The sequence below is a fragment of the Rhea pennata genome, chromosome 22, assembly GCF_028389875.1.
Source record: "Rhea pennata isolate bPtePen1 chromosome 22, bPtePen1.pri, whole genome shotgun sequence".
NCBI lineage: Eukaryota > Metazoa > Chordata > Aves > Rheiformes > Rheidae > Rhea > Rhea pennata.
This window is the reverse complement of record NC_084684.1, coordinates 5546395-5569196: the sequence shown is the minus strand read 5'-3', so window position 1 is coordinate 5569196 and position 22802 is coordinate 5546395. Positions and strand designations below refer to the sequence as shown.

At 44.0% G+C, this 22802-nt stretch overlaps 2 protein-coding genes across 3 annotated transcripts in view; one reads left to right on the top strand and one right to left on the bottom strand.

Moving 5' to 3' along the window:
* The first annotated feature begins 10717 nt into the window (after positions 1 to 10717).
* Positions 10718 to 11957, top strand: RNF223 (ring finger protein 223). Its single transcript, XM_062593620.1, has 2 exons — positions 10718 to 10769; positions 11110 to 11957. The coding sequence occupies exons 1-2, from the start codon at positions 10718 to 10720 to the stop codon at positions 11955 to 11957; spliced, it is 900 nt and encodes a 299-aa protein (XP_062449604.1).
* Positions 11958 to 12896: 939 nt separating this feature from the next.
* Positions 12897 to 22802, bottom strand: part of LOC134149997 (tyrosine-protein phosphatase non-receptor type 11-like) — a 58871-nt gene continuing 48965 nt past the window's right edge. For both annotated transcript variants that reach the window (XM_062593419.1, XM_062593420.1), the window contains exons 8-16: positions 22502 to 22581; positions 21627 to 21782; positions 20177 to 20308; positions 19803 to 19957; positions 19334 to 19401; positions 18272 to 18423; positions 17955 to 18055; positions 16101 to 16220; positions 12897 to 15655 (exon numbers count right to left, since the gene is read on the bottom strand). In XM_062593419.1, the coding sequence (XP_062449403.1) occupies positions 16136 to 16220; positions 17955 to 18055; positions 18272 to 18423; positions 19334 to 19401; positions 19803 to 19957; positions 20177 to 20308; positions 21627 to 21782; positions 22502 to 22581 (929 nt within the window). In that variant the 3' untranslated portion in view covers positions 12897 to 15655; positions 16101 to 16135. The remainder of the gene's footprint in view (positions 15656 to 16100; positions 16221 to 17954; positions 18056 to 18271; positions 18424 to 19333; positions 19402 to 19802; positions 19958 to 20176; positions 20309 to 21626; positions 21783 to 22501; positions 22582 to 22802) is intronic.

Here is a 22802-nt window from a genome sequence, read left to right as displayed (position 1 = left end):
GTGAGGGGGAGGGGGAATGAGGCAGAGTGAGAAGAGGGAGAAGTATTAATTCACAGAAAAGGTCATACTCCTTTCAATACATGAAGTGTATGGTCACCTGCACAGAAGCAAATTCATCTTCCCTTGTGCATCAGACAATAAAATTTCAGGTATCCCAGGTACATCTGGCAATTATCAGAGCTGCATAGCTTACAAAAGTTTGAGAGAAAATTTGCTCTGCTCCCCCCTGAAGAAATTCTTCATCTGGACTGATGCAAACTACTGTATTTTGCCCCTGCCTTATGTATTGTCACTGATCCAGTGCATCCCTCCTTTATCAGGACCTCTTTTACATCTGTGTCGTGTTCATAGAAGACTTCATGAGTCATAGAAAAAAATAACTCAAAATTCAGTACTTAAAGATCTCTCTGAGTGAGCAGAAATAGCACTACAGACTTTGAGGGAACAAACTTGCTCTTAGGTTTATCAAAAGGACCTAAGAGAAAGGTCAAGCAAAAAATAAATCAAGAAACAACAAAAACTTAGTTCCCTTTGTCCTTTACAACATTCAAGAGATGGACTGTTTCTGAAAAAATACAGCAGAGGAAGTAACAAGGAAACAGAGATTTGCGCAACAGGATTTCCTGTAAAGAGGTTTCTATTGCAGACACTGAAACTAGGTAGTTTAATGGCTATTCTCCGTACAGGCTTACTGAGCTTTAAGTTTCTGTCATTTATTAAGCTGTTTCTGAGGACTTGCATTTTCCTCTCCTGAGCAAGCAGTTGATAATTTTTAATGCCCTTCTCATACCCATAAAAACTTGCAACATACTTTAAAAAAAGTATGAAGGTAGCTGCAGTGCTGCATACAAAAAATAATTTCCAAAACAAAACATGAAGCCTCTCATGTGTTTGATCTCTCGGATTATAAATTAAACAGTTTCTCTTTTCCTTTCTGTTTCACTGTAAATGCTGCTGGACATGCTAAGACTTTCTGTGTGTCTTATAGCTCACCACCTTTGAGCACACCAGTTAAAAAACCAAAAACTGCTGCACTACTACTACTTACTACTAATAAGACCAAGTAGGGTGTTCTGTCATTTAAAGAAAACCATGGAGATGACCTGTCTCTTCTAAAAATGCTTCATCTATCCTTTCTGAAGTGACCTACTTTGTAAGTGGCACAGCACCATCTATCCCACTGAGCAAACATCAAGATCTTATTTTTATGACATTGCAATCTGTTTCCAGGACTATAATTCTCTCATCAACTCAGCATTGTGATTGTACTACATTTGAAACATGGAGTACGTACTGCTGGGTGAAGAAGGCAGGTGTATTTCATTTGTATTGTTTCAAGAACATGTAAAATAAAAATATGAATGATGTTTAAAATAAAAAGAAGCATATAGCAAAGATTTGTTACAATATGTTTTGTTGTTGAATTCTTGTTTACAGAAGGTATCAAAAAAACAAGACAAAGATAAGTCTTTCTTCACTTCTGAGAAACCAAAGCTCCATGTTCTCCTCTCCTATCAGAAATGCCAGATCTCTCAGTATTTAACTTTCCTTCCATAAAAAGTGTAAAGAAGGTAATGAGACTAGTCATTCATATATCAGTTATGCATTTGAGTATTCTTTTGAAGTATTAGGTTTTATCTAAATTACAGCCCTGAAAGTTACCTCTGTGTATTACCCACATCTTTTACAGGTCACTGAAGAAAAAGTGCAGAACGTGGGTCTAGAGCTTTTAAACTTTTGGGTTTCTTCCATAGTTTTAGCTGTAAAAAGAAGTAGAGCAGAGCCCATGAGGTGCTGGACAGTGCTAATAAAACAGCCCTTTAGCCTCGCCAGTATGCCCATTACTGGACCAGTACTGAAATCATGAACCAGTCTCTTCAGCAGTAGAGACACACTTCCCAGCAGTGTCTACCACATGGCATGGAGGACTGAAAAAGTACACCAAACTTTTTATACTCACCTTCTTCAGTCCTAATCCCACGCTCTACAACTTCCACTTACATTGAGCTCCGTAGAAAAATAGGATACTTAGCAGCTTTGGGGAACAAACCTTTGGCGCTAAGAAAAAAAGCAGCATATCATGCCTTGCCACTCAAGGGTATGGGAAGAGTATGAAAGAGAAATAGGTAGGGAGCTGAGGATCTCGGAGATTGCTGAGAAGGTTTATCAATGTGATTCTCTCCAAGTCTATGGACTCCTGCAGGGTGAAGAAAGCAAAGGAGAGTCAACAGAGACTGCACTATTTATAACCTGAAAAAAGATCAGTATTAACAGAGAAACCAGAGACCTCAGGGTGTGAGCACTTAGACACCACAGAGAAAGCTGTCCCTCATCACCATCAACATCAGAATACATTTGGTCTGGTGGGAAGCAGGACGCTGGAATCACAGCTAGTACACTAGAAAAATGTCTCAGGCCAGATATATTAGCATCCTAGCACCTTCTTCCCGGTAGGATGTGCTCTGATGGGTGTGAGAGGTGAGACATCAGTTCTGCTGTGTAGATGCAACTCAAGCCGAGCACAGTTCAGATGTGGAAGGGGAGAATTGAGCCAGCAGAGGGCAGGAGGCTTGTTAAATAAGAAGTCACTGGAGGAGCAAGGTGGCCCTGAAGACATTCACTCCTCATCTCTGACATCACAGCCATTTCCCAGGTTCATCATGTCACTGCACAGGGCCCGGAAGTGAGTAACACTTCAGGAGCATGGCCTCTGTGGAACAATCATGAGAGCAATTACTAATGTGTCCGTGAGAACTTATCACTGCCCCCTGCCTTGCTTCTATTGCTGGCTCTCCTAGTCCTGTTTCTCTCATCAGAAAGCTACTATGACTGTAGCTGCCTCTGGACTTATTCTAGGGCTTGCAACAATAATAGCTATCTTGTCAGTTCTTGGGAAGAGCATCTCGTTCATGCTTCAGTAGGGTATTTGCTTTGGTTCCCATGAACTTTACATGTACTACGTTCCAAATCCAGTTGCATTTAAACCACTTATAACATCAAAAGGAGCGAGCATTGCAGTCTTTGGGCACATCTTACTACTATCAAACAAATCATTTGTTAGACCACAGTTTGACCATTGGTCTTAGGCTAGGAAAAAAAATCTGATTTTTTTTTTATCTAGGGAATGACTGCTATTCCTGCTCTCTGAGAATCTGGCCATGATTAGCTGAATCATACAGCCTCAAGCTGCTGGAGAGTAATAGTCACATGAGTTATAGAGTATCGGGAAAATTGCTATGTTGCATCTGTACCTTGTAATGATTATCATCTAATCATGGTGTTTTCCTGGTGACTACAGGAAATGAGGAACAGTGCAAAGTTAGGTGCCAGGTGGACACAGAGTTTCAAGGAAATAAATTGCAGAAGCATGTGGTTCTGGAATTTGGATTTGGCCTGGTCTATACAGATGGACATCATGCATAGGCCAGAAGTTACTCATGGGGCAGAATGTGTGGTTCTATTTAACAGGAGCAGTTTCTCTCCAAATGTGTATCAAACTACCTTAGTGGACATGTATTCATCATGCACAACTCTGATAGAGTTTCCCACTCAACCTCTTCTTTAAAATCTTCCCTCATTGCCCTGTAAAATCACTCCACTACACAAATGAACACAGCTTCTCAAAGTATCTGTCCATGTACAGATGTCACAGAAACATTGTTATCTGGTCTTTCCATACTCCACAAAACTTGCCTAAATGTAAAATGAGATAACATCCTTGATAAACATGATTATTGGAAAGCTCTTCATCATGCCTGTGAAGGGTCCTGAAACTCTCTGGTAGAAAGAGCTAGAGAGAAACAAATGTAATTGTATTAAGAATATCCCACAGCAAGTCCCCAGCTAGCTTATCATCTGATGACTTACCAAGGCTCTTTCCTGACAGTATGCATGTGTCGGAATTTAAGTACTCCAGTCTAAGCCTGGTACAAACTACTGCAACAATTATGAGACTTCAGAGTGAACACCTGGTTAGGCAGCTAGCTGCACGTGAAGCCAAACAGAAGAGCTCCATGAGCTAGCATGGGAAACATCACTTAATGATGCTGTTTACAACCTAGAGCATTAGTTGCATAGAGCCTCCTGACTCTGAGGAACACTGTAGGATCAGAAAGTGATGTTAGCCAGAGGCCAAATAATTTTTTGCAGGAAAAACTCAGTCACTACTGTGTCTCTCTGTTTCTTTTCTATCATCTGATTAACAGATGAAAGCCTAAGCTGGGGAGCTCAGCTACTGAGATGGATCTATGCCAAAATTCACAGACACTGGGAGGGGGGGGGAATGTTTCACTGGCTTTCAGTCGCATAGGAGCATGCACATGAACTTAAGGGCTAATAGAAAACATAACTGACATAATCTTCCTCATGCTGTGAACATTTAATGTTATGCAGACTTCCTGTTCCAGGCCGTGCAAGGGTGTTTAGCTGTGTTAGGTTTGTTCTTGCCTGGCTAAAACAAGCTTACCTATCCTTAGCCATACCCTTCTTTCCCACAAAGGAAGGTGTAGCTCCATGAATGTCTCTTCCAAGCAAGAACAATACACTGTACTTGGAGTTTTGTCCTGCAAAGGCTGAGTCTAGCAGCTGGATGCCTCTGCGATTCTCGAGCAACTGCTTTCTCAGATTCTAAAACACGTAGGCATTCCTGCAGGGTGGGAAGCTGTATGAAGGCCCTTTCAGGCTTCACGCAGGCCCTTGGGCAGTAGCCTGACAAATTAGGAAAGAAGCTATAAACAATAGCCAAAATATACACAAGAGTTAGCATACCCAGAAACTGGCTAACTTTGGATGAAAAGAGAGAGGGATCAGAGTAAGCATGTTGCTCATTGCATTGTGTTTCTTTCCAACAATCTCTATTTGGCGGTTTTAGTTTATCTACTGAGGTGAACTGCAGGAACAATGAAAAGAATCAGGCTCCGAGGGACCCAGTTAAGCAAAAACACTAAAGCCACAATCAGTGATCTGTTTTTATTACTCTGTGCTATATTTGCTTATTTCAGCACTAAGGAATCTGTCTTGCAAATTTTTAAATGGTCATGTCCTCAATCAGTTGGTAGTTGTTGTTGGAAATAATCTTTTTCATTATAAACTTTCCTAACTCCCCCCTGAAAAGAATATAAACCCTTTAGAAAATTTCATCACTTCGCCTGCAGTCCTGGATGAGATGACAAAGGCTGTTGATGCCAGTGAAACAGGGAGATGTGATGATGGGTGTCCTGAAATAATTGAAAAGGTCAGTGTTTCAATCTCAGTAGCTTGCTGCAGGTGGGATCCTGCATAGTTAGCCTATGTGCTACACAATTTCCATCCCACACAGGTTCCCACCTAAATTGTCGTTCCAAATCTTTATTATTATTATTATTATTATTTTGCAGATGAGAAGCAGAAGCCCATGGAAATTAATTGTTTTGCCCAAGTTCTCAGTGTTTATAGCAGAAAAAAACATCTCCTATGTCTCAGCCCAGTGTTTCAGCCACATGATCTTCATTGCTGTGTGGCTTAGCAAAAATCATTTTAGAACAAGTATTTTCAGACTGCTGCTTCTGCACCACCCCCACACTTGTACACAAAGAATAGCTTTGAGAAGTACCATAGGTACACATGTGTATTGCAAGCTCAAGAGAATAACAAACAGCGTTAACAAAGAAACTGTTTCTACTTAGTACCACTGCGTCTTTAGGTGCAAACATGGTAATACGTGCTCCCACAACTGGATGCTCCCAGTCCTCTGGGATACACTCAAGACCAGCTGCAGCTCCTGACATGCTCAGTGTATTTCTCTAACCAGAAGATAAAAATAACTGTGAGACTGCCTCCCACTCACTGCTGGAAGCAAAGCCCTGATTAGCATCCCAGCATGGTGATAAGTCTCAGCACACGCAGTGTCTTGCATACCTGGAGTACCTCTGCCAAGGGAGGTATGTGCGTGAGACAGGCCCAGCTTCCCCCAGGCACTCAGCTTCTGGATTGAATTCAACCAGTTCCACATGTCAGTCACATTGAGGCCACTGGGAAAGCAAGATCAGAAAAACTGAAGCTCTGAAATGGTGGTCACATCCAGTAGTCTGCAATGGTGCTGTGGCTTGTACTGCAGTTTAACAGGCCTGGTCTTGTCAGTGGATAAAGGGTTAAAAATGTGCATGTGTCTTTTCCTTAGAGCATGAAAGAGGGCAAGATTATCAAAAAGGGAATCAGTGTTGTTCCACTGACTACATCGCAAGAGGATCTCAGCTAAAGCCAAACTAAGGACTGTTGTTTCACAGTAGGTAGTTATGAACTGGCTCTGTTACTGAAACATGGTTAATTTTGAGTCTAATTTAACAAAATACTTAGGCAAGTGACTAAGTGAGCAGGACTTTTAAAAATCTAATTTACATCCATTCATCAAATATCCTGCTTTGTCAGCTGTAGACACCATTTGCCCCCATCCTCCTTCATGCCTGAAAAGCAGTATAAACAGATGGGGGAGTACAAAGAGCTGATATTGGATGCTCAACAGTAGATATTTCTACTGTTCCTAAGCGGTATGCAGAGCCTGCTGAGAGAGCCACAACATTGAGATGCAACTCAACGGGAAAGTTTTCTTTAACCTGCGCTCTCCACCGATGTGCTTGTGTTCCAGAGAAACCCCTGGTGCTTATCTGAAGCTCTTGAAGAACAGTGCTCTAGAGCAGATACTTCTAGCTGTAGAAGGATCACATAAACCTAGTTTTAATTCTAAAACTAATTTAAAATTTTGCTAATTTCAACACACTTCTATTATTCCTAAAGGCTTACTTTTGGATTTCAGCTATCTAAAGCGGAACAGCACTACCTGAAGCAGGGGAATTCAGTAGCCAAAGCAAGATGCATCCAGTTATCACTCAAGTCTTTGGGAGTTAGACACTTCCCTGCCCCAAGAAACTAACATGGTTCCACACATTTGTAGTGAAGTTTCTCAACAACTCACTAAAAAAGGATTTCCTGATACTTCCTTGAAAAAATCCACATACGATCTTGTTTTTTTTTTTTTTTTTTTTTTTTGAGAAATGGAACAATGAAAGGCATTTTTATTTGCAACAAATAAAAAAATAGGCTAAACTTTGAATGTTTGTCCATTGCAATAGAAATTTACAGGTTGAATCATGTTTTTTATGTCAGGTGCTACCAAAAGCTGCAAAGAATGAAATTTCTACTCTGAAACAATCCATACAGGGTTATTTTGAACAATTCTATAAGATATTGAAGCAGACATATGATTTTCAGAGTGATTCAGTTGATTTACAAACAGCTTTCATGCTTTCAAACTTTTACTGGAGTTTTCTACTGCAGCATTTAAAAAAAACAGTCAGAAGAAAGCTGACTTAGAATCTTGCTTCTATACTTATCTAGGGCATTTTTGAATTATTTGTCCCTAATGAAGAAGCAGTGAAAAGTAACTGCCATTTTCAGATGTTCTGGAATTTTTCTTCAGAACATTCACTGCCCTTTGAAAATGTGACCAATATATTTGCACAGAGCACTTAAAACTGGTTAGCTTTTAAAGAATAATTTAAAATAGTTTAAAACTAAGTAAAGAACTGATAGAATTTACCAGAAAGCTGAAGGCATTGCCCAGTCCTGAGAAGGTGAACAAATAAACATTTTTCATCGTCACTTCCATACAGCGTGTGCTTTCGGTAGTGCTATTCCTTATCAATAGCATTCCAGCCTGCCCTGTTTGTCACAGAAACCGGCCCAGAGTGGAAGTGCACTTGCAGCCAATGGAATGACTCAGTGGTAATTAGGAAAGACTGGTGGGGCAGGTAAGTCACCTCCAGACAGGAAGGTATAAAAGATACTTGAATTACAGTGGCAGGGCCACTTTTACATGGGGAGCTGTTAGAAGTCACTTGTCTTGCTAGACCTACTGTGCTTGGAAACAAACTGGAAAGCTACTGGGGAGCTTGAATGCCAGAAGGCGGCTTATAAATACAAAAGAACTCAAGCTTAAGACTATCCTCTGGAGAGAAGAGTCTTCGGGGTTAAAATCAAGAGCCCAGAACATGCTTTTCTCCTTCTAAACTCCACTCTAAACAGGTATTTATAATCTGCTATATACCTCTTAAGTTGTGGGGCATTCAGTTGCTCTGAGTTAAAGATACCATTAGGGGAATTGTATTACAGAACATTGTCGGCCACTGTCTTAACTGTATGTTTTCTTTGATTTTATGGCGTAGAAAGCAAATTGGCATCTAGAAAATTATCTAGAACTTGCATGGAAGTAAAACTACTTAATATATTGTCTAGCAGGGTAAAATAAGCATATGGTTTTGAATATGAGTTAATGTATCTCTCCTGAATAGTTTTGTTATTTACTGATGTTCCCAAAGTTTCCAGAGGGGTCCCATTGTCAGTGAAGTAACTAACTGCAGGTTCTATGGAAGTGCAATGAGACGGTGGAGGTCTGATCGATGGAAGATATTGGTCTGTATTAAAAAAGTCGCATGCTTGTATAACACTAAAAAACAATCCCAAGCCCCCAAAACAAAGAATACTATTCAACTTCCAAACTGCACATCTTAATTTGAGATTCCCTAGCTTTATTAACTGGATGTGGTTTAGTAACAGAGCAGCAGTGTCCAAGAGAAGTGTAGGTCCTTTTGTTACCTGCTGCCCAAAACCAAATTAACTTCCTGAGCACCAGTGCTATGGTAACACTCAAGAAGGCACAAGAAGCAGGCAGAAGCTGACTTGCCAGTGTGGCAGCATATGAATTAGAACTGTTCTTATCATGTCTCTGGTCTGTCCTGTGCTTTTCATATCTTCTCGGTTTACATCAACTACCTTTGTCAAATCATTTATGTCTGATGAAGGTTCCATGTAACACCCAAGATGTTGATAAACATAGGCAGACTCTAAATTCATTAAAACTAACAGGTTTGGAAAGTGTCATGATCATCTTCAGCAGAGAGACATATTTCAAATCAATGTAGGCCAAAGCTTGTATCTTCATTGAGTAATAACTCTGGTTGCTAATCTTCAAGTTTACAATCAAGATATTGCTGTTGCTATAGCTGTAATGTTAACACTAGTTAAAAAAAAAAACCTACAGAACATCTTTTTTTTTTCAAGTAGGTTAGTATCTTAAAATTTGGAGATACAAAGGCTCTCTCTTTCTGGAGTTACCTTTTGCCACTGGTTTTGTTGCTAGTCATTTCTGACAAGCATTCCAAGCTGAGGTACTGCACAGACCAGGGCATGTTCTTAGGTGATAGGGTTCTGCAAAATAACACATTTAGCAAACAAACAAACAAAACAAAACAAGCGCTTTCCCTCACATCTGTGCCAAAGTGCACTTGGACTCGTAATTCGTCAGCTTCTGCCAGATAATGGTAAAACATGCACAGTGGTCTGTAACCAGAAAAAAAGCACATAAAGCAAACATTACAGCTTGATGGAAAGTATAGAGAGTTTGTGGTTGTGACTGAAACCTTAACTTGAGGAGAGGCTTCACAAAAAAATTCTCCATTTATGATGAGAGAGGAAAAAGAAGGCAGTACTTAAACCAATAGGCAACCTCTGGTCAGTTTAACTACAGATAGTCAAGGTCTGGCTTGTAAGTGTAGTGTGAGTACTTAAAGCTGATTTCAGCTCAGGCTGCATTAGCTCTGATGGGATAGGGGAGAATACTTCCTTTTCAAATAGTGGAGGCTTTATTTTGTGCAACATGAGCATATGTAGTCTTTTTGATATCCTAAATTAACCATTTTTGCTAGAACATGAAATCTGTAGCCAATGCTGCTGAGCCATTGCTGGACTGACTGGAGACCCATAATTACAGCAGCACTCTGAATGCTTCTGGCTTGTCATCTGTAAATCTCCCAAATCAAAGAATCAAGCCTGGCCAGTTCAATGACATATCCTAAAGAAATGTTCCCCAGGCATGCATCATCCTGGCCATTGCTGGGGATTTCCTCCAGATAAACACTTGTTTTCAGCTACAAGTAAGTTCTCGATATTTGAAAAGCCAGGATGACTGCTATGAATGCATGCAAAGTTGTATTTCTAGCCTGAGCTAATTGGAATTCAAGGTAACATAGTGCTGCAAAGGCTAGAGTAACTCAGCTGTAAATCAATTTGCTGGAACTGACATATTAACCATTCATCTCAAGGCTCCTGCTTACATACCATCACAAAGCAGAAAGCACACGGCAGCACACAGCAGAGCTTGGGCCATGCTGGTACTCTGCCAGGGCTGAAGACAGGGAAGAATTATGCTTCCCCAGGGAAACCAGAGCAACGAGGAAATAGTGGAGAATTCCCCTTGCTCCGGTACCCAAGGCCATTTCCTCCAACACTGCTTTTCTTGCTGTGTCATGGTGACAAGGTAGAGATGCTTCTTGTGCTCTTTGGGTGTAGAGGACGTAGAGATGGACGAAATTTTGCAAGGTGTTAGTGCTTTCTCATTTTCCTTGTGTCCTGCTGTGATACAAAGAAACTCAGATCCCACTGTGGATAGACAGCACCACACAGCATCTTTGGATGATGCCTCTCTTGCCCACTAGGCAGCATACAGAACCATGATTCACTGCACAAAGCTCTGTCTTTACACGTAGAAGAGGAGAGAGGTTCACTCCTCTACTACCTCCACCACTGAATAGTGTTATTTGTCTCTTAGGCCTTGCTCATGCTGCCACCATAATATGAGTGCCTCCCAGACTAAAAGACTGCCATAGCAAGGTCCCTACTTGACCTCATGGAGTCTTCTGCTCTTCTCCCTTCTCAGGTGTTGGGGAGCACCAGCCAGGGTAGGTTTTTGTTGTGTGTTTTTTTTTCCTGAGGCATGTATCGGGGAAGATAGCACCCATTTATAATGCCAGGGTGGTTCTGGTGAAAAAGGCTTTGGCTGGATGGTGGATCTCTGCTGGTTGCTTGCTCATTTGCAGGACATTTAACTTTGCCTTTACCACGCAACTTCAAATAGGCTGCATCTGCCCTTCCACCTCTAGCAGGGTCTCTCCCAGCCTCAGGACATGGTGGAAGCTATGAACTTGCTTTTTGGTACTTTTTAAAAGTTTTTAAAAACAGCCTAATGATGGATGTCCTCACATTATTTAAAACTAAAGCTGTGATTTTCTTCTTTTCTAGAGTTTCCCAGGGCTCTGTTTATTTCCTCAGGCTCCGTCATGTCATGCTTCACCCAGCTATGGCACTCAAACACACCAGACTCTCCCACCAGCCCGGTCCCTGTGTCTCCCAGTGAAATTCCCATCCCCATCAGCCCCATTGTTATCACTTCCCCAGGAGATGGCAAGAGGAAGGCGAGGTCCCCAACCGATAAACCAGGATCTCCAAACCCTACGTCACCCAAGCCAACCTCCCCTGTTGAATGTTCCATTTGCTTTAACACCTACGACAATACCTTCAAGACTCCCAAGTTGCTCCAGTGCTCCCATGTGTTCTGCCTGGAATGCGTGGCTCGCCTGAGCACAGGGCTGCCCCCAAATCAACCGGAGGACCAACTTCCCTGCCCCTTCTGCAGGCAGCTGACCAGCATTCCTCTGGAGGGCGCTCCAGCACTTGAGACCAGCAAGGAGCTCCTTGCCACACTGCCCCCTGAACTCCAGCAGGAGAAGGTGCTCTGGATGGAAGGGACCAAGCTCTGCTGCCGCCAGTCATCTGAAGACCCTGAGAATCCAGATTCATGCATCTCCATCGACGTTGCTATGAGCAAGCCAGAAGCTCCAGAGGCCCCCCCAGCAGGATTAGCTGGGAGGCTATCCCGCTGTGACATGTGCGATGACTGGAAACGCATAGTCCTCCTCTCAGCTTTGATCATCATCCTGTTCTGCATCATTTTGTGGCCAGTCCAGTGTGCCCTGAAGACAGGAAATCTCCGCTGCTTCACAAGAACTGTTGCAATGAGCAGGCCAGAGTATCTCCCCACTAAACATACCACAACAGCAGCACCCGTGACACAGCTGCCTTTCCAGTAGCAATGAGGCAGTCCCTCACTACCCCCTAGCAGAGCTTTCAGCTCCCTCCCAGCCCAGCATGTCAGGAAGGCAGGAACAAGACCTACTGCCCTGACAACATTCCTGCTTTCTTGTAGGCTCTGTGGTCTGCTCTTCACACTTGCTCTGTGCCTGCAGGTGGACACACGCATCCACTTCTGTGGAGCTCTGCTGAAATGCTTGCCCGCCAAACTGCCTTCAGCCCAATAATGCACCAAAGACCCACCTCAGTTTCCTGTTGCCTAACTTTCCTTGGAAACCAGAGCCTTGAAAATTCATGCAATGGACAACAGATACGTTTCTAGGACTGTTTAAGAGTGACACATGGGCCTTGTGCTGTTGGTTCCAGTGTAGTTGGTTCCAGGTCCCTCAGGGAATAAAGGGCTATTTTTGCAAACTGAAGGATCTACATGGTTATTCCTAAGAAGCTCAGTTTGGGAGGGTAAATACATATCAAAGTTTCATAAATAGATGAAAACCATTTTTATTCCACATACTTGAAACATTTCAAATGTGTTATTCAATGTTGGCAGTGTTGAATGCTGCCTTCTGCTGCTGAAACATAGATCTGTTATTGCTACCCACCTTCCAAGTTGTGCTAGCTGCCTGATAAGATAAGGCACTACTGAAATTCTCAACAGAAGAGGGTAGCCAGGCTGCTGGTTTTTCCCCTCAGACCGTTTACAGCCGCTCACACCTTGCCTGGAAAGGGGAAGTTAATTCCTTTTGAAAATAGGCATGAGCTCTTACAGGTACACTCTGACACAGCAGTACAAACCTCCTCCTTGACCTGTAATGTTATTTAACCAGTGAACTTCACACTTCTTATTGAGAAACTGTTGCCAAAATGATACAAGTTCCATCTTTTAACAGCTTTACCCTCCTGACCTTAAAGGGTGTCAGTATTAAGACACAGGCCAGTTGCTTACACTATATTTTTATTTAATGCAGTGACTTTCTGGCAGTGATTAAACAAACATCTCCATGAACAAGAAGGCTTACAATTATTGTATCTTGTTTATTCTAACACATGGATTTAAGACAGTATTGTATGCAAATATTTTACCTGTATTTATTAAATTACATTTTATATAATGCAAGGTGTCAATTTGTAGAAATTACTTTGTTTTTCCTCTTACTTGCTGTTGGAAGCATTCAGCTAGCAGTCCTGAGTCCAGCTGCCTTCCTAGATCATGGCAGCTACAGCAGGTGGCAGGTGTGCACTCTGGTCTTGTATATCAGCTGTCCCAGTATTGTATAAACCTTCACAAGCGGAGAGTTCTGGGCTGTGAGTTTGGACTTACTATCATCTAGGCTATATTGTCCCAGGTGCAACTTTCCCCTGTGTTTACCTGATCTGACCTGAAAAATGAGAAGCCACAAAGACTGCACATTTTCACTTTTCCTAGCTAGCTGAAAAATGCTTCCAGTGTCACTCACTTTTCAGCAAATTTGTTGCTATGCAAAACTTCTGTGGAAAGCTTCTGTGCATGTGCTGTATCTGCAACATCTTTGATATTCAGCTGCAGGCAGGTATTATTTGTGTCAGCCACATGCCTGCAGAAACTGCTCCAGCCACCATAGCAACTTCCAGCAAAGTCATTGACCGTGACAGTGATTCTCACTTGTGTTGCCCTGTCCATTCCCAAGTGCTTGCTACTACACAGAATATCTGCACAGCACCAACTGAAGTATGTTCTTGGCATAAGTGACTCACCAAGGCTTCAGGCAGAGAAGGCACTTCCATTTTACAGCAGGTGCATTTAAGACTAAGCTCAGCAAATTGACCCTAGTAGAGTTGAAGTGCTTTGTCGTATACATCTTGGTTACCCCTTCAACTCCTACTGGTAAGATTTAAGGGTAGGGGAGAGGGACATAAGTTTCTCTATATCTTCAGTGCGACAGCCTTATAAAAAGCTAACATGTATATGGTAATAATTAAGGGGAAGAAGGGCTGTTGCTAGGAGTCTATCAAAGCACTCTCATGGGGGGTTGTCCCTCTGCACTCCCCCTTCTTACTCTGTATACTTGAAAACAGAGGTTGAGGGTTTAATTATCACACTGAACCTCTCACTTGTGCATAGTCAAAAGGAAAATTCAAAGTAAATGAAAGCAGGGCCTTGAACAGTTGTATTTGGGATGGGAGACATTCAGGATGCCCCATTATCCACATCAGCTGTCAGTCAGTCACTTTCTCAAAGAGCAAACTACTTAAAAATAAAGTAAAAAGCCTTGAGAATACTCAATATTTATTAAAAGTGCAATAAAAATAAACAGTTTCCTGTCCCTGTGACAAATGACTGGGATGCCAGCCAGGAAATACAGCCAAGGTACATCATTGTGCTTTTTGATCTATGCCTCCTGCTCAGCGCTCTGGAAGCTGGCACTCTGGGCACTAATGCCCCTGACCACGCAGAGGGGCAGCAGACCGTTCACTTCCAGAGACCCAGAATGACTTTAACACGAGCCCCCCCACATGCTCTGTAGGTACAGACACTAGCACTCAGACCCAAGAGAGCACTTTCAGAAACCAGTGAATCCCGCAGAAAGGGGGTTCTTTGGCAGAGTCATTTGCAGGCCTGGAGGCTAGAATAGCAGGAAGCACTAGTATTCAGAAGTCAAGGATTATTAACAGAAGTGGAATACTCCACTCAGTAACACATTCAATCTTCACGGCACTGGTCAAATCATGAGTGTTCTTACAGCATCCCTGCTTAGCAGACTCAGTACTTGCCTTCTCATACAGTTGCAGGGAAAAAAAAAAGGTCGTGCAGCAAGGCAATAACAAAGTTGCAAACTCAGAGGGGCCCAGCTCAAAAACTTCATCTCAATCTAGTATCCTAAGGTGTATTACTTGCTAGACATGGCTAAGCACAGCGTATGCTCAAAGCTGCTTTCCTGTTCTTCAGGCACTAGCCAGCTAAGCAGGATTTCAGACCCACCTAAACATTCAGACTTAACATCTGTTCACCTCTGTCTCCCAATTCTGCTATGAAACCAACGTGCAGAACAGCTAGCAGACTCTCAGGCACATGCACACGCATCTGCTGTACTGCAGCACAGGGGTTGCTTGTGTGCTTTGGAAGAGTTGCATAGAAAGCTAGAGCTGGTACAGCCAAAACAAAGCATGAGGAGAGCAGAATCAGAGGTGCAAATACCTGGGTCCAGGCAATACTCTCTATTTCTCACTTTCACTGGCAGCAAAATTACTCTATGATTTAGTCTAAAAATACTTCTAGCTTAGAAATGATTGACCTAAAGAAAGCATTAAAGTGTACTAACGCTTTACTAATGCCCTAAGTGGGCAACCCTGGGAACACTTCTAAGCAAATAATAATTTCCATTCCTTTTAACAATTTGATGTAAAAAATAAGAATCTTAAATTAAAAAAAAATAATAATAAAATTGAGTCTTGATGCCCTATGAGTGTCCAGAGGCACTTCCACATAAATATCAACCTACTAATACAGGGGAGAACAGGGGAGAACAGGATAGGTTCTGTCTCACAAATAAGTTGGAGTGAGGCACGTTTTTAAGGCGTAGGCTCTGCTTTGTTCAGGTGCAGTCAGCTTCTTACTTCCTCACTGAATCCAAGGTGCTTTGAGAAGGCAAGACAGGGCAAGGAAATATTTGTCCACAGTGGCAGAACTTGGAAAGGGTAGACGTAAACACTGTAAATCCTGCATTCCAAAACAAGAAGAAAGAGGGAGGGCATGGTTTATAACTGGGAGAAGTGCACTGCCACAGCACGGAGCTGAGACGCCCAGCACGTGCAGTCTCTCCTACTTGTTTGTATATGTAATACATGTCTCATTCTCAGCGTCTGACAGCTTGCTAACACAATGCTCCAAAAAACAGCTCTGTCCCTCAGAAATGGTTACATTTTAGAAAATGAATGCATTTTCCTAATGAGGTCTCATTAGGCTATTTCCCCCCTTTTTTCCCATTAGCAGCTGACCACAGCTTTGCCTTTAAGCTCTGCTGAATTTCAAAGCATAAACTGACTTCCCTAATGCAGGCAGATCCTCCAAGATCTGCATACACTGAGCTGAAGAGGAGCTAGGTCACATGCAATGTAAATAGACTGTAGTGACACTCTCAGTTAATCAAGGGAAGCATTCCTACCTGTACAGGCTCCACACAGCTCACCTCCGGCTCCTTTATCGCCCTGTGTTACTCATCCCTGAAACCTTTGGGCTTTTGATGTTAAGGTTCTCGTACACGGAAGCTGACTCATCATCAACTCTGTCAAGAAACAAAGTCGTGTTATTAACATCCTCTCTGCTCTGGATCTTTTCCCAGAGGCAGGGCCGGGGTAATGGGCCAGCCAAGCTCCCTTCTTCCCTCCCCATGTAGTCACGTAGATAGGAAGATATAGGATTACACTGTTCTCTGTTCTTTTCTCTTTCTCTACCTGGGCTGTCCCTCCTGAGTTTAAATACAGCTTGGGGGTGAAGCCCTGAACCTTCTTCCACATGACAGCCTGTCAAGGATGCAATGTTCCTGCAGGATCAGCGGTTACAGTTCATATTTCCTATTCCTATTTTCTCTACCTATCCAATTTCCCTTGTACTTTCCAGAATCCAATGGAAAGGAAGAGGTTTGTTTTTGTTTTCAGATAAGCCTTATTTAGAAAGGGCAGCTCCAAAGGCCAGGTGCAAGCACCCCTGAAGAGGATTTGACATCCAACCTTAAGCTGACAGCTCTGTGGAGTGGGCAATACTCAGTGCATCTTGTTTGGCTCAGGCCCACCCGGTCCTCCCTGTCCTTATCTGTTCAGAGCTCCAGTTTCAATCGAAGTTGTGTGTTTTAAAAGGACAGAAAAGTTCCTAAGGTCTAGTCTAGAGGGAAGATCCCAGCTGGTTAGATCCAGCAGGAGTCGGAAAGTTCACTGTGCCCGTGAAGGACCCAGGCGCAGCCGGCCTCGCGCAGGAGCAAGGTCTTCCCAGCCGCTGCCGCGCTGCGGGGACCAGCGCAGCGCTGCCGGGGCGGCTCTGCGCGGCGGCGCCTTGCCTGCCTCCTGCTGCCCTCTCCCGGCTCCCCGGCGGCAGCCTCCCCGAGGCGGGCCCCAGCCGCAGGCCTTGCTCCGCTCGCCGGCTGCGCATCCCCCGGTGCTGCCGCACAGGCGAGGGCAGCTCCGGGCACCCCAAGCACCGCCGGGCACACCATGCACCAGGAGGATGGATGGCACCAGCATTCCTGGCAGTTACCACCCAGGGAGAAGGGAGGAACTTGCTGCCTTTTCCCTCCTTTTTTTTTTTTCAGCTGGATTTTTCATTCTGAGCCCATGTGCGAGTCCAGAGACAGCACTGCAGTCTCCACTTAAACACCCACTCCTCTGCTCCTGCCTAGCCTAGCCATTCTGTGTTTCAAATCCACAGTAATTCAAGGTGCCCAAAAGCTCCGATATATAAATGACATGTGTCCCCACCCACTCATCTTCAACTTATAACCCCCTCCCCATCACTGACTGCTATCCCATTACTTGGAGCAAGAGGGAAGAGTAGGATTTGCAGTATTTTATCTCTGCTTATATAAGGAATCCATACTATTTAGCACATGCTCCCTTTCCACAAGGGATGAGAGCCAATACATCTCCCTCTATTCTCTTCTTTTCTTCCTTTATATTTTCCTGTAGAACTCCTTCAAAGCAGTAACCTGATTTCACTTTCTAGCATCTCACATGCTCTCCAAAGCAAAGAAAGAAGGGCACTAGACACTGTAGCTACGATCTATTTCTTACACTCCCCTCCAAAAGCTGCTGCAAAAATCTAACACAAGCAAGATGGGCTGTTACCACCTTTGCCAACACAGTGGGATCAACTGTTTATTTTTAGCTATTCTCATCTGATAGTCAGAAAGCGTTCAGGCTTCAGGGATGTGAGAGGAAGGCTAACAAAAGATAAACACTTGGACTATGCTCATGCTATTCTCTCTCCTGCCACAGAAATTCTTCTAGTACAAACAGATTCAGCTTACACAGACTGGGCCCTTGGTGAAGGGGGCTGCCCTTTGGCTCTGCCTTTTTCCACAGGAGAATATCCGATGTTCAAGTAGTCTCGCTCTTTCCTTTTGTTCCTCTGAAAGACAAAGCAAAGAAAAGCTACCAAAAGCAGAGTCAAAAGACCCTAATGAATCCCCTATGCCGGCTGGGGAGCAGTAGGTGTGGATTTACTTCCATGTGTTCAGAGCATTATTTGAGTTCTAATTAAGAAAGTGGGAGTGGAAGTTTTGGTGGTGTTTGGTGCAAGTCAAGTTCTCCTGTTGCTTTTCCGGCCAAGCTGAACAGAACTCACCTGTTCTTCTTCCAACCTTTTCTGCTCAGCCTCGATGTACTGCTGAACTGCCATGTAAACAAACTTGTACTGTGCCTCTGTCTGCACCATGCCAGAACGCTGCCTGCGTACCATCTGGATAGTTTTTGGGATATCGATATCACAGTCTAAACCTGCTCAAGAGAGAGAAAGTGAGATTTTGGGAGCGGGAATGAGGCTGAAAAAAAATCCCCCCCTTTTTTTTTAAAAGATAGCTTTGAAAAGACCTTTCAGTATCTTGCTGAACACAATGTCAGTGAAGCACTGGAATATCGTGACAAAGGACTTGGCACACCTCTTTGCCCAGATCTTCCTTCCCCCCCCCCCCCCCCCCCCAAGAACATGTTGGACTGAGAATGGCTAAGATAGGGCTGATCTGCCTGGAGTGGGGGCATGGGATGGAAAATAGGTGTGTTCTACCCTGCTTCCTACAGACTCAGACCTATCACCCTTGGACAGCTTAAGAAACAGATACAATCCTTGCAGAAGAGGGACCACCTGCCTGCATGTTCCTAAACCATCCTTGGAAACTACTTTGGAGAGTTCTTCAATAATTCTGGCATTTCAGATAAGGATCATGGCCCTTCTGTACAGAAGGGCTTGGGGGAATCATTTCTAAAATGGTTACCTGAGATTTTACCCTTTTTGAATATGTTCCTTCCTGTCCCACTCCAGCCAAATAAAAGAGGGTTTTCAAGGAGACTTTGAATCTTGGCCTCACTGATGCCAATAGGAAGACTCTCCTTGGCTGTGTCACAGATAGCATCTCCCTTGCTAAAGGGCTATCCACATGCACACCCATTCAGTGAGGGATTCAAGTTTCATTAATGGAGAGAAAGAGCTCAGTTTCTCCAACTACAGCGAAGTGGGCTGGGCACAAAACAGCTCCCTACCCACCCCATCCAGGCCAAGTCTGTGCCTGCTAAACCCACTGATTGGAGATTTTTAATTCAGTGCACAAGAGCAGGGTTACACCATATTGCTGTTGTGTATAACCAGTCAGAGCAAGGCAAAGAGTGAAAACTATTAAGTAGGGAGCCATACCTTGCCTATGTATAATATCCACCAGAATATCTATCACTATGATGGTGCCTGTGCGTCCTATTCCAGCACTGGAGAGAGAAGAGGAAAAATCATTGCAGGAGGAGACTTCCCTCAGAGCAAGGCAGCTTAGCAATCACACTCAGCTGCAAATGATGATGCGAGGCAGGTTTGGAATGGCTGCTATAGGATGAACTGAGCCAAAGACAGAGCTCTTAGGAGATCAGTCTAGGAGGCTTGATCACAGCCACCAACACCAGGTCAGGCCTGCTGTTTCCTGTTTTTTCACCAGTGAAGCCCTGGAGGAGGGCTACATTTTTCATACATGCATTCTTGTACCACATTTGGTCTCAACTGCCCGCCACCAGCTCATGTGATGACGCAGCTGCAGATGTAAGGAAAAGGAAGACACACATTTTTATCACCCACCCCACTGCCCCTATTCCCCTGCTGACAGCCCACTGGTTCGTACCTGCAGTGCACTATGATCGGCCCTGTGTCTGGAATGCTTCGCTGTGCCCGATTCACTTGGTCCAGAAAACTCAAAACCCCTCCTGGTTCATTGGGCACCCCATGGTCTGGCCAGCTAAAATACTGATAGTGCTTCACCAGTCTGGGATGCTCATCCTGCAGGAAGCAGAGGCCCATTGCTTGGTCAGAAACCACCCCTACTAATAGAAGGCTTCTTCCTGTCTGATTAACAAAGCTGGTGTAAAATGGCCCAGAACCTAAGCGATGAGACTATTAAATTAAAAAAGAAGCCACAGCTCCCGCCCCCCCCCACCCCGGGCATCCCAGCACAAGTTCTTTCCCTTTATGGTGGGCCAACAGCAGCGGAGCACTCACCCTATCTGTCCGCAAGATCTCCAGCTCCCGAAGGTAGTAGCCCTGGGCCTCACGCTCGCTCACGTTTCGCACACAAATGCACCCATACTCCTTGGTGCTGTTCTTGTCAGGCCAGTAACGGAAACATTTGTTCTGCAGTGACATGGTAGAGCTGCTCATTAGTTTAGTCAGGGGAGCTGCTACATTCAAGGGGCACCTAGCCCCCAGTGTAAAGATTTAAGGACATAGAGCATTTCCTTTGATTTGGGACTGTCCTGGAAAAGGCCATTTTAATACGAAGGAAGTGATCCTTAGGGAAAACTCCTTCCTCTGCTAGCCTCAGCCTCACGTACGCATTGCTTTGCCAAGGCAGTTCTGACATCCAGCATCTGAGCTGTCGGTCTGGTCATTCCTTAACACCTGAGCAAAACCTCCCTTCCTGAGGGTCTACACAGCCTGCCAATATCCCTCTTGCCCTCCAGTCATGGAGGCTATGGTGGCTTTAACAACACAAAAGAACGCCTGTGAGTAGAGCTACCACAGTGTGTCTGGAGAGACAAGGTTCTTCAGCTTATCTTTGCACCAGGCTGTTTGAAAACACAACTGCTGCCCTCATTGCTAAGCAAAACTGCTAGTGCTGATCATACTATATACCCTGTAAGGAGAGGAGATGATTAAGTCTGGTAAGTGGCTCTGGCTGGTGTTTCACTGTGTTCCCTGGCCCCTCCCAACCCACTTGTACGGAAATGTATGCAGGTTTATATGGATTACATTCCTCCTTCGTGCATTTGATTTGCAACCTCCTCCTCTACTTTCCAGCTTGGCTGTAAGAAGGATGCTTCCTCACTCTCTTCTGCCAGCTGCCATTCTCCAGTGCCTTGAGGCAAGTCAGATGAGGAACTCCCCATTAATATTTATAGGGTTGGGGAGATTAGCTGTGCAGAGTGAAGTGCCCTGTTTCTCATGAAGAACCACTAAAGTGGCATTGCAATACAGAAGAAATGACATGAAAACTAGCTAGAGACAGCTTAACTAAATATCATTTGTACTAGGAGCTTTTTTTCTAAGAGTTGTACTTTGTCAAGGGCAAAGCAAAGTTAGGCCTTCTAAATTTAGGGAAAACTTGAGCGTTCCAGTCTTCTTCAAGCAGCTTATTTGTGGAAGACAGCACTGGTTTGCAACAGAGTTCATTCTGAAAGAAGAATTTTCATTTAGGCCATCTGTCACTACAGGTAAGGACATATAAATGCCCAGGCAGGATACTATACTTAGGCTGACTGTCCAGGATTTCATTTCACATTTTAATATAAACCCTTAGTAACTACCTACTTCCGTGTATGTAGCAGTTGCTGCATCAGGCTTTCAGTTTTGCAGTCCTGACTTCAGAACTAGCTCTTATATCCAGTCTAACAGATCAGTGCAAGGAGCAGGAAACATTCAGGCTTAGGGATTGTGCCTGACAAGTGCTCACCCTGCCCCGCTCCACTTCCTTGGTTGTCATGACAATGACATGACTGTTCTCCTGATACACCATGGCCCAGAAATCATTCACTGTTGTCTGCAGGCAGCCCTGGGTAGCTATATAGATCTTGCAGTGCTCCGAGTTCCTGCCATCTTCAGGGATGCCCTGAGGAGCAAAGGAGAGGGAAAAAAAAGCCAACAATCCAGGAGAGAAGAACTTAAAACTCCCTTAGTGCAGCCTGTAGCAGCAGAGTTAGTGTGCTTTGCCTTGCAGGATTTCTGAGTTAGCTTATTTTCCTCTAAGCATCAGATCTGTGGAGAGAAACCACTCATCACCTTCAGCTTCAGAGCCACCAACAAAATGATCTTCCTGCCTCCAGAGACTTTCATAATGTGCTGTGCTTCACATTATGAGCAGACTCCAGCCAGCAGGCAGCTGCAGGAGTTGCACGTGAGCATGGCTGGAATGAAGTGACCCTGAAGGTTTCCCAAAGGGTGGTGCTTGAACACTGGAGCAGCATTCCTAGAAATTCAACTTCAAGCTGCTCTTAGCTTACAGATGACAATTATAATTTGACCTCAGAATTAATGGTCAATAACAGACAGCTTGGGTCAATTCACTAGGACTGTGTGAACAAGTAAAGAAAGGAGGGAACTGAGATAAATTCTTAGATCAAGGGCAAACAGGACGTAGCACAATTATGAAATTCCCTGGGACACAATAGAAAAATCAAGCATTTGGCCTGGACTCAATGAAATATATTGGTTCCAGACAGGCTGATCCCTTCGGAGTTGCACTATCTCTGCACGCGCCCACCAGGAACACTGCACTGGGGGTGAAGGCAACCCCCAGTCCCCAGATAGCATCTCCCCCTTCCCAGATACCTTGATATAGTTGGCATTGATGTAGTCTGACCCAGGCACGCTTTCATCTACATCTCGGAGTGCCACCCGTGTGGTATCAACTGAAAGAGAACAGAGTCCACAATGAACACAGGGGCACAGCTGTATCCAGAATCATGAATTGGGTTTTGCTGAGGGCACAGCAGGGCACCTGTGGAGGCTCCTAGCCCAAGGCTCTTACTGTGTCATCAAATAAGCAGTAATTGCAAAAGAGGGAAGCATGGGAATGCTGGTGGACAACAAGTTGACCATGAGCCAGCAATGTGCCCTTGTGGCCAAGAAA

Bases quoted from the DNA above. Each gene is read 5' to 3' on its own strand.
- RNF223 (XM_062593620.1), top strand. From the start codon at position 10,718: ATGGAGTCTTCTGCTCTTCTCCCTTCTCAGGTGTTGGGGAGCACCAGC. The intron at 10,770-11,109 runs GTAGGTTTTTGT...CTTCTTTTCTAG, and splicing joins GTTGGGGAGCACCAGCCAGG to AGTTTCCCAGGGCTCTGTTT.